Source organism: Marmota monax, unplaced genomic scaffold, assembly GCF_021218885.2.
Source record: "Marmota monax isolate L192 unplaced genomic scaffold, Marmota_monax_Labrador192_F-V1.1 WCK01_AAM20220418_F8-fsc00045, whole genome shotgun sequence".
In the NCBI taxonomy this organism is placed as follows: domain Eukaryota; kingdom Metazoa; phylum Chordata; class Mammalia; order Rodentia; family Sciuridae; genus Marmota; species Marmota monax.
In genome coordinates, this window is record NW_026692132.1 from 6324544 (window position 1) to 6336820 (window position 12277).

At 36.0% G+C, this 12277-nt stretch overlaps 1 protein-coding gene across 7 annotated transcripts in view; it reads right to left on the minus strand.

The window, feature by feature from the left end:
• Nucleotides 1-496: 496 nt before the first annotated feature.
• Nucleotides 497-12277, minus strand: part of Elmod1 (ELMO domain containing 1) — a 69136-nt gene continuing 57355 nt past the window's right edge. For all 7 annotated transcript variants that reach the window (XM_058586560.1, XM_058586561.1, XM_058586556.1 and 4 more), the window contains 3 exons: nucleotides 10674-10724; nucleotides 9229-9362; nucleotides 497-1905 (listed from right to left, as the gene is read on the minus strand). In XM_058586560.1, the coding sequence (XP_058442543.1) occupies nucleotides 1733-1905; nucleotides 9229-9362; nucleotides 10674-10724 (358 nt within the window). In that variant the 3' untranslated portion in view covers nucleotides 497-1732. The remainder of the gene's footprint in view (nucleotides 1906-9228; nucleotides 9363-10673; nucleotides 10725-12277) is intronic.

The window sequence follows — 12277 nt, forward strand, 5'->3', positions numbered from 1 at the left end:
TTCTCACTTCCCTGGAGAGGAATACACATTCTTGTCATTACTCATGATATGCATCACATGTTAACCAACTCCTTCTCCTCTGCATTCTAAGAAAGGGCAGGGATTCTAACAGAGGCAATGCAAAATGCTGCCACCAGGTACAGGATCAAAAAAAGGCAGAGGATGAATCACACAGTCCTGGAGGAACTAGATTAGGTGAGGAAACAATGGGTGGTATGTGTTTTCCTCAGCTGTCTAGCAGTGGCCACGCAAGATGGTATAGGAAATAAGGAAGAAAAAGCTGGATCTTATTCTTTCATTAAAGCACCATAAGACCTTGAAAATAAAGAAGTTTTTCAGACATAATTCATGCTAACTCACGCCCAGTTAATCTGAAAGATGGCATGATTTACAATCAGCTTCAGGTCATCTGTCTTTGACATTCTACCCGATCACATATTTGCATATTCAGAAGCTGTACGAGCACAAAAATTATTAATATGAAATCCACTCTCCATTACAGTAGAATGACATGTAATTTATTCATATATCTGACAGGCAGTACTCAAAATTCATTTAAATAAGCAAGTGATTACACAAACATCTAATAATACTAAAATTGATAGTCTGAAAGTATAAAATACCATGGGTATGAAATGCCATGGTAAATACTATTCAACAGACTACAATCATAATTCCAAACTAAATCACATTTTTTGAAATGATTTTTAGCAGTTTTGGAATGATTTCACTTTACTTTTTCCAAGCAATTTACTTCTTCCACTGATAAGATCATTATTTTCAAGAAATATTGCAGAATGACATAGTTTTGGTTTCTCTCTTGCAACACATTTTCTTGCAAATTGTTTTTTAATATTGCCCATTGACATAGAAAACAAACCAGTCAGCACTCAGTTCCCCAAGCAAAGATGCTTGGATCAGAACAGTGCTGGGGGATAACTCTGAGTTCAGCAAGAAGAGGAGGGCAGTGAAAAACCTTTTGCAGCTTTTGAAATTGGCTTACTTCTCTTCTGAGGCTCCAAGAATCATGAACATATTTAGACATCCAAGCCAGTGAAATTATGAGAATAAAAAAAAAATCATTTGATCACCAGATGACCATGATACAATTGCAACTGGAATTAAGTTACAAAATAATTCTGCAGAACTTCACACAAAAACAGCTCCTACCTAAAGTTACTTCTTGTAAGCCTCATTACATTTTTGTGAAGCACAGCTAGGTTTGCAGGAAGAGTTTGGCTTATCATGTGTCTGTCTGTATTATGTTAAAGTCTTATACTTTATCAGAAATGAGGTCCAAGCATGAACCTGGCTTGAAAAGCTAGCAGCAGTAGTCATGAAACATATCAATAAATTAAAAGGCTTTCACAGAACAAGATTCAGCTAAACCTCTTACATACAAAATACAGCTAGTGAAATACAAGTCTTTAATGTTGAGTTATGAGGGGGAGGAAAAAATTTAAAAAAATAGAAAACTCTTTCCATACCTGGGTGTCAAGGCAAGATGTAACACTGTATAATGCCATAATATGAGCAGTCACTGGAGGACAGATAGTCCAGAAATAGTGATATTTGGGGATCTTGGAATTATGACCAAGAGATGAAAATACTGTATCAAAAGGCATGCATATAATCACTGTGTGCATTCAGTGAATGAGCTGTGACCTAAGCAGAGACCTAACACGACAATGAGGCAGTGTTCCAGGGTATCCATTAAAATCAGCGTGGGTGACTACATGTTGATTAAACCTTCAGAGGCAGCAAAATGCGGGCACAGTGCCATGTCTGGATTTTGCAGCTGTTTTATGATCCTCTTGCGGAATTTCTCCCTCACACGATTAAATTCCATTATGTCCATGGGATCTTCTTCAATCCAAAACTTGTGAAATTCATGCATCAAATAGCCTGTTAGAGATAAGGCAGTGATAAGAGCACAAGAGATAAAGGTTCTTAAACATATTAAACAACCATCCTGAATGAGTTAGGCCAAAATCACAGAACCCATGGAGCTCAAAGAAACTCAAAATTTAGCAAATAAGACTATTTAAGATTATTTTGGGGTTGGAGGGTAGCTTGGTGTTAGAGTCACTTGCTTAGTATGCTTGAGGATGTGGGGTTTGATAATCAGCACATCAAAAAAAAAATTCTTTATTCTTTAAGACCAGTGAAGCAGAAGCTAGCAATTGGTTAAGATTTTTACAGTTGGTCTTAGAATTATTCTCAATTTCAGGAAGCAGGAAGACAAATCAGTTCTGCCATCTCTTGAATATGGATCACATGGGGAATATATTCTGAAAGGCCAACAGTGACTACTTCATCCTTCTCCTCCTAATTAAATTAATACAATGGTTCAATTTTTCAAAATTACTCTGCTCCACCTTTTCTGTTTTGACTTTTGATTTAACTGCATTTTAAATTACCCTGACAAATCAAACAAATGCATTTTGACAATCTATTATGAGACAATAAGAATGGTAAATCAACTCTGAACAACCCAGACTGGTCATTAAAGTATGTGAAATTGATAATAAGACTACCTTGCTCTGAAACATAATTTCATATTCAAATCAAAAATGTTATCTATGAATGATCTGGAGTGGGAAAATTTTGGAAAAAATGTGAAGTCCTTGATACAAGAATCTATTGTGTCTGTTTCCCATAGTGCCCCCTCCCCTCCACCACATTTAAAATTGAAATGTGGATTGTTTTTTTTTTTTTAAAGACAATTATAGGTATTTGTATGTAATAAATTCATTGCAAACTCTATCTTAGAAAAGATAGAAATCTATCTTAGAAAAGAGTATTTAAGGAAATAATCCTATCAAAACAAACATTACACAAGCTTTTTTGTTTGTTAACTTTAGAAAGTATTTGAAAACAGGAGCCAAGACTGGAGCAAGACACCTGGTTTAAATATCAGCTCTTTTACCTCTTTATGTGAACAGAAATGAAGACTCATATTAGAAAGAATATACTCAGTTTGAATATTAAAAACTTAACAACTTTTGTTTTTCTGGTAACTAGCAATGTATGGGAATCCTTTTGACAAAATTCCATAAACAGATTTTAAAAATCCTTATTCATATATATAATACAAATTAGAAGTAACCTCCCCCCAACATATATGGCCAGGTGTTGACCCACTTGTACTCTTGTTCCTCCCATCAATATTCTTCTCATTATTTTTGTTAGGTATGCTCATACATCCATAAGTACACGGTCTCTACACAAATATAGGACACAGAGAGAGAGTATTTATTTTATGTTTCTTTTGGGTTCACTGTTCCATTTCTTTTAGGACTAGTCTGTCTTTGGGCTCTTCACATGCAGTAATTGACATGACTGCTTTTAACATATCTGATAAGAGACACAATCCACCCTCACCCAACTGGCCCGTGGTACACACACTAGGGCTGACTATCAGAAAATACTCAGATCAGCAGTATCAGTCACCTGGGAGCCATCTTCTCTGTCTGTGTTCATCTGATGCTTGGATTCCCCAAGGCAGCCCAAGGTGGCATCCAGGCTTGATGGTTCCATGGATGAGAAGCTTGTCTCTTAAAATGGTTCTCACATGGAGCCTAAAGCTTTAGGTTTTATGGAGCAAATTCAATCCTCAGTCAGATCCTTCAGATCCAAGTATCTGAAGTGTGCTTTATGCCCAGTGCTTATCTCATCTCCAGGCTGTGCATCCCTATTTCTCCTCACCATTTCTCACATACCCTGTTGGAGTTTATTTATCAGCCTGGTTGTTTTGGTGCACACCAAAGAGAAACTTGTTTCCTCTAACCTCAGTCTTATCCAATGAAAAGAAATCAATCATCTGCCCATTTCAGTGACTGAACAAATTCTTAAAATATCCCAGGAGTGATTTGGGGTACCAAACTTGCAATTCATTAAGAATCCTGTGTTACTAAAGCTTGAGAACCTATGGTCTAGAAGATGACATCTTTTTAAGTTTCCTTGGCTTCCTTCTAAATATTAAGATTTCTATGGTTCTAAAAGAAATCTATGATAATGTATAATTTCTTCTCTTAGTATATAAAATACGCATAATTTTCCTGACTGGTTTTTGAGCTCAAATAAACATACCTGAGCTATTTTGCATGGAAAGTCAAGTTTCTAATACTATGAATTAAAAATGTCCATGATGTATCTCATTAATATCTTATGAGTGACAGCATCTTTACTCCTGTTGACAATGATAAATACGTACTGTGAAAACTTTTAAAAATTTTATTTTTAATTGCACTATTTATAGGGTACAATGTAATAATTTGATACATGTATACAGTGTGGAATGATCAAATTAGTGTACATAGCATTTCCATTGCAAATGTTTATCATCATCTTTTAATAATTCATTTTTCTGCAACAAACATAAAAATGTTCATTCTTCTATAATATGTAGATATATTTGGCAAATACTCTAAAGATGATGTAATGTGGCACAGAGTTCTAAAATAACGCAGTTCCATTTAGTTTTTTTAATAATGCTTTCATTTATAGTATCTTTTATATATTATATATATTTTTAAGTTGTCGTTGGACCATTTATTTTATTTATATGCAGTGCTGAGAAATGAACCCAGTGCCTCACACAGGCCAGGCAAGCACTCTACCGCTGAGCTATAACCCCAGCCCAGCTCCATTTAGTTTCCCCTGTTTTCTATCTTATGCACAATTACAGAACAACATCTTGGAAGTTTTAAAAAATTGGCTAGATAAAGTGGTTCATATATGATACCATTCTCATGATACCTCCTCTTAAGGCTACAAATTCAAACTGTAGAGCTTGTAGACAGATTCCCTGGGATTCTCTCTATTCATTAGAAAAGCAATTATAGATCATATAACATGATTGTAATAAAAATGCAGAAATAGTGGCCCAGAATCCCAGGTACATATTACAGTCATAAAATTCTTCTCATTTTATATAACATGGGGTGTTCAAAAATTCATTTGGCCAATTGGTCAGGTAATCCATCCTCCAATTACAAATATGTAACAGATACAACATTAGGTACTGAGGATGAAGAGAAAGGTCGAGTTCTGTGTTTCCTAATTTCTCAGTCTCCTGGAGAGAGGGAGACAGGTATGCAATTTCCACTGATGATCTGTTAGCTCAGGAAGCTAACAAAGCAGTGTGGAAAGCAGGAGAAAACAGAGGCCAAGCTATGGCTAACAGTCTCTCACTTAATTCTTACAACAGCTTTGTGGGGTAGGCGATGGAGATTTTATATCTCTATTTCACACCAGAGGACACTGGGCTTAGATAAGATTCTTGAATGGTGCATAGTTACACAATGACAGCAGGAAATCAGGACCACAAACCAGTTGATTTCCCACAGCCGCAACAGCCAGCCTTTCCTGTGCATTCTGTTCCTCTGGTTCTTATTCTTATTGAATAGTTCTTCTTCTGAAGGTCAAAGAAAAGACAATTCCTTTTCCTCTTCCGGCCATTGTGTGTTCCTTTGCTCACTAGCCTAACCTCACTCCATTTCAATGGGGGCTGTGTGTTCAGTAGAGCTTTAGATTGAATGCAGTTTTTGTAACATAGTCCCTTGGCAGTGCAGTGTTCACAGAATAATGCTGTGAAGTCATAATGATGGAGCCATTATGTTCTTATATTCTTCCACCTAGATGAAATACTTATTTTGAATACTAATTTGGCTTTCCATCTCAAGCCTGCAGCAAATTTATTGCTGCTTCAATGTGTCTTGGTTTTGCTTCACTGCATCGGGTTAGTAGAGAGCAGAGACGTGTGCAAGGACACAGGTAATTACAAAAATATTACAGAGGAGACGTGCAGAACTGATCATAGTTGGTGAAGGAATAATGAAGCTAGGGCACAGTTTGCTTCCTCTAAAGACTCCCCAGTTCCTCTGCCTATGAGCCAATCCACAGGGAACTGCTGCTGTTTCCAAAACCTGAGGAGTGCCTTGGGAAATAAGTAATCCTATGGCATGCTTACTCATCTGCTCTGGGACTCTCAGAAACATTTCAATCCAGGACAAGGCTAAAATTTTCCAGATCATATAGTGTCCCCTTCCCCCTATAAAGAACATTGCCCAATATTGTAGCTTCCTTTCCATTCACCCATCCATTCATCCATGCATCCAATAAATAGTTACTCAGTGTTTACTCTGTACGAGGTTCTGTGCTGAGGGTATGGCAGTGGACAAAACAGAAATGCTATTTCTCTATAATTTTAACTTTGATTATTTTCCCGGGAAATGCCCTTCACTGTGTGGCACTGATTTTCTTCCTCAATGCTGATGAATTTCAAATCTGTAGCTTGTGCCATTCAGATTCTTCAGAGCTCCAGAGCCTTATATTAGAATGTCCATTCTGTGGCTCTACATGGATTTCACTCTGCTTGTCTAAAATTAAACTCATTTTATTTTCCCTCAGAATTTCCCTTATTTCCATAAAGAGCATGGAAAACACAGAATAGGCTAAGTGTAATGGACTAAGGAAATGTAGCATGAGGTTTTATTTAGCTATATGTTCATGCTCTTTAATGTGGCCTTCAAAGCTCTTTGAGATCTGGCCCCATTCTACTCTAATATTCCCAGTATCACCTCTAGTCACACTCTGTCTCCTCCCCGACACTCTCTGCTCTACTACTTGATTCCACTTTCTTCGGTTTTGTGACCTTTGCCCTGCTACTTCCTCTGGCCCAACCACTCAGCTACTATTGCTTTATTTTCTGCCACTCGTCCTTCAGGTCTCATTGAAAGTGGCAGTTGCTTCAGGGAGCTTTCCTTAATTCCCAGACTTAGTGAACTAGGAAAGCCATAGGTATTTGCAATTTTTAAAAACTAGCTTTACTTTCTCAATCACAAAAGTCTTGCCATAATGTTTTACTTTCTTGTTTAGATGTCTTTTTCCTCCCAGAACCTGACCTGCAGTAAAATCTCAATATTTGTTAGAGATGGTCAGAGTTATTACAGGAGTAAATATAATCATCCAATTGTCAAAATAGGAGCTGTAATGACATTATATGTGGGACTCACATTTTCTATGGACAAGTTATAAAGTATATGCATCTTTAAATTTCCTTTTAGTTTCTAACCTAAGTTACACATGCATATTGTTCAGAGTCAAATAGTTTAACAAGTCTAGTTTCAAAAAAAGAGAACAAAACAAAAATATTCCAGTTTCACTTGCCCTAATTCTTGCATTTCAACTCTTTGAGCTGATTATTTTGACTACTGACCTCTATAGTTCTAAATAACAAGGTTTCCATTGCTTGATATTTTTTAAACTCTTTTTTATAAGAGATGAAGACTTTGCTCCCTTTCACCCACCTAGACATATGACCATTTATTTTCTCATCTCTTCTTAGATTTTTTAACTGCCTTATTTCTTATTTGCTTAGTTTTCCACTTTAACCTTAAACCATCTCTAAAGTACGCCAATGTCCTCTTAATGTGCTTGAACGTGATAGATACTATATTTTTTATGGTATTGGGAATGGAACCCAGTGGTGCTTTACCACTAAGCCACATTCCCACTCCTTTTAATTTTTTATTTTGAGAAAGGGTATCAATAAATTGGTAAGGCTAGCCTCAAACTTGAAATCCTTCTTCCCCAGCCTCCAAGTTGCTGGGATTACAGGTATATGTCGCCATGCCTAAACAAAAAATGGTAGATAGTCTATCAGTTTTATATTCTGCAAAGAGTCTACCAGAGCCTTCTGTACCTGCTAAAATAGAAATTTCTTTGAGCCCATTGCACAGACTTTATCTTGGGCTTTCTCTTCACATTACCCTAAATATCCCCTTCACTTCTCTCATGGGATAAATCCTGTCTTCTGGATCCATTTATTCATTTTAAGATTATTCTCAGGGCTGGGGATATAGCTTAGTTGGTAGAGGGTTTGCCTCCCATGAATAAGGCCCTGGTTTCAGTCCCCAACACCACACACACACACAAAAATATTCTCTTGTTGTGTGGAATTACATCTATTAGGAACTTCCTGATAAAAGTACCAGAAAGTAAACTGTTCAAGATCTTGCATTTTAAAAAGTGTTTATTCTATTTCAGTATTTAACTGGTAAGTTAGATGGGGACTAGAATTATAAACTAGAAATCATATTCCCTTTATGTTTTCTTAAATATTTGCAGACATTTTCCCATTGTCTTCTAGACTACAAGGTTGCTATTGAGAAGTCCAATGTCATCTCTAGTCCAAATTCTTCATATGACAACTTTGGAAGATTTCAAGATCATATCTTTCCAGTGTCATGATATTTCACAGTGGTATTTTGGTGTGGGTCTATTTTCATCCACTATGTTGGTGCTTAGTAGTTTAAATATGAAAGTCCATCCTTCAGTTCAGAAAATTTTTCTGATCTATTTCTTTGGTTCCCTTTCCTTTCTTTTCCTTTTTTCCAGGACTCCTGTTTTTCATCAATGCCTTTTTTTTTTTTTTCTGGGCAAGGTTTTCAACCTTGTCTTGTAATCTTGGAGATTTCATTTCTGCTAAAACATAGATCTGGCAGTCAACTCAGGCTGTGTAGAGAGCTGTACTCTTGAGTGCTATACCATGTGGGATCAGAGGGAGAGAGGCACTTGCAACTTCTTTAAGTCAGACCAGAAGCTGACACATTGAATATCATGCAAAGCTGGAAAGAGTAAAATTCATGAAGCCCAAAAATATGAGTGTAGTTTCTGAGTGAGAAAGTAATCTGTTTTAGTCAGTTTTTTTTTTTTTTTGTCACTGTGATCAAAAGACCTGACAAGAACCACATAGAGGAGGAAAAGTTTATTTTGGCTCATGGTTTCAGAGATTCAGTCCATGATTGGCTAACTTCACAGCTCATCATAACAGAAGGCAAGCAGCTCAGGTTATGGCAACTGGGTAGCAGAGAGAGAGAACTCTGTTCACCAGGAACAAAATGTAAACCCCAAGGTCATGCTCCCAATAACCTACTTCTTCTAGTCACACCCTGTCTGCCTATAGTTACCACCCAGTTAACCCACATCAGAAGATTGATCCACTTGATTAGGTTGCAGTTCTCATGATATAATGAGTCATCTCTGAGTATTTCTGCCATGAGTGGGGGATATCAAATAAAAAATTCACAACCAAATAAAAAATTCAAAACCAAAGGAAGGAGTTCAAAGGGCCCAAAGCAGCACAAAGATTTCTCAGCTTTGATCCTTTTCTGGAGTGCTCTATAGACACTTGTATTGATAATTAAATGACAGAACACTTACAGAACGTTTGTTGGAAGTGAGACAATGTTGGAGCTTCTGGAGCGATGTTGTAGAAGTGGGTTTTTAGTGCTCCACTGACCAGTAGATTATATGCCAGATCAGTTATATTGATGCCCACAATTGCAAATGAGTACCTGTGAAGTGAAAACCACAAAACCAATAGTGTTGCATATATGGGAAATAAGCATTTTAATGATAACCTGGGTTTTCAACTCCTATTACATTATCAGAGTGGCAAATTGCTCTTTCTTTTCCACCCTATCAAAACCTTGACTTTTATAATTGATCATAAGGTTTAAATAATGCATACCCAAAGAGTTGAGAGTTCATATGGTTTGACTTGGTAATTCTACTTCCAAAATATCCAAGTGGCCTGGCACGGTGGCACACACCTGTAATCCCAGTGTCTCAGGAGGCTGAGACAGGAGGATCACGAGTTCAAAGCCAGCCTCAGCAATAGCAAGGTGCTAAGGAACTCAGCGAGATAATAAAATACAAAATTGGGCTGGGGATATGGTTCAGGGGTTGAGTGCCCCTGAGTTCAATCCCTGGTACCCCCCACAAGATAAATAAATAAAAATTTTAAAAGCCCAAAATATACAAAGTGGGCAAATCTTTATACACAAAGATATTAATCACAGCATTATTTATAATAGCAAAATGTGAAAACTATTCAAATATCCTAAAAAAAGATGACTAGAGAAATAGATTGCAGTAATATCATATACCATATTACAGCTGACTAAAACTATATTTTTAAATACTATTTAAGCAGGATATAAAACTTTATGTATTTAACAAGCCAAGTTTAAAATATATACAAATGTGCATGAAAAAAAAGGCTAGAATGAAATGCCACAAAATATTAATATGGGTACACAAGAATAATAAGATCAGGGTGATATTTTGGTTTACTTTCTATGCTTCAGAATAAATCATATATCATTTAAGTGAGAAAAATTTAAATAAGCATATTATCACAAAATGTATTTTATAGTCCCTTTTCTATATGCCTATTTAAAATGAAAGGAGAAATAAGTTTTAAATACTCTTTCTTATTACAAACCTGCACAAAAATATTTTTGGATGAAATGGGCATTTTAAAAGAGTTTCTAAAGTAAAATTTTATCTAATAAGTTCAATACTTGGTAAAAATCCTTCAAAGAAAGCTACCAAATCAAATTCTAAGTGGTGATTTCTAAAAATCCCTCCCATACAGTTATAACTATCTAAACCTCATCAGTTGGTTCCAAAGTGGTATAATGAAGTCATAGAAATAAATCCCAACACATATAAATGGTCCTTTTTAAAATTCAACAGGCTTACATATTTCCATCAGGACAAGTGGAATTCCATCCTTGTCACCTTTCACAGCACTCTTGGGGCACTTTTGCTCTGTTTGTGGTTTAGTCTGTCATTCTTTGTGTATGAAATTCCATACTCACCCAATTGCTTTATCCATCCTTTTCTTCTCCCATTCTGTTTTGCTGAATTTGCTGAATAAATGAATGAATAAGTAACATTTAATCCTTTATGGGTTCTTGCTTTCTTTTACTGCTTATGTTAAAGTAGCTAACTGTATGCAGAGAAGTCTAGAACTTGAATCAGTTCGAGTATTGTCAACTTCTAAAGCAACAGTGAAAGACAGCCTTAAAGGCCAAACATTAAGTACTCCTTTATACCCTGTCATTACTTATCAAGTACTCCTCCTCCGAAAGTTTGCCTGGCATCTCTTTTCCCCTAAACAGAGGTTGCTTTACACACTCATGTTTCTTCACCGAATTTTGTTGGGTTTTCATCTCATGGTATTCATCCTGCCCAGCCCTATATGTGATGCCTGGTTCACAGTAGGTGCCGAATAAATGTTAGTAAGTAAATGATTGAGTTAGGAAAAGAAGGAAAGAAGAAAGGAGGGGGAAGGGAGAAGAAGAAGGGCAAGAGGGAGAAAAGACAGTAGATAAGTTTTAAAAAATTCTGTTCTCCAAGTGCGATGATACTTCTTCTAATTGAGCTCCATTTTAATCTATTTTATAATTTGAGATCCTGAATATGACTGTTTGAAGAATTTTCTGAAAATCCTGCCTTACATTCTATTATTTTGCATACTGTGTATCTGCCCCTTCCCAACAACATCTTGTAGGCAGAACAATGTTCCACTCTTCTTCATGAATGATGTAACCTTCTTTCAGTGTTTTATGCTGAAAACTGACATTAGCACTGAAATGAAATAAAATGTAAAAACTAAAGACATGAATACTTAGCTTCTGTCTAAGCAAAAGAAAGGAGAGTTCTCTCAAATACATGGCAAAACATGCAGATAATACACACAGCACACAACCACAAAAACATTAGGCAAAACTGATATTTAACTCTGTATGCTTTCTGGCTATGTAAATGACTGGCTATAATTAAAAATGACTGCTTTTAATTCATTTAAATATGCCATCTGTTTTTAAAGTATAACTTCTAACCAACAAACCAGTCAGCCAGAGAGGCTTCAGAAGATTTTTCCTTATAATACTCATATACAGCTGTGCAAGGTGGCATACACCTATAATCCTAGTGACTCAGGAGCCTGAGGCAAGAGGATTGTAAGTTTGAGGCCAGCCTCAGTAACTTAAAGACCTGTCTCAAAATAAAATTTTAAAAAGGGCTGGGGATATAGCTACATGGTAAAAACATCCCTGGGTTCAATACCTAGTAACAAAACAAGCAAGCAAACAAACAGGAAAAAAAAAACTCATTCAAATTAAAAAGAATTTTGTGTGAAATTTTTAAAAATTGTATGAGAATTTATAAGCATCATTTCCTCTTTAACAAAGTCTTTTTAGCACGTAGTGTCTCTGTTTGTTAAATTAAATCTTTATTTGCACTGGAAACTACTGAAAAGGCCAATATCTTCCAATTATTTGATTATATAATACAATCCTACAACCAACAACAAATAGGATCATTTTCTTCAGAAAAAATAAATCAACATAAAAGTTCACAGTCATAATTCTCCTTATAAACTGATTTACTTGTATCCCTCAAGTTCTTTCTAGACTCT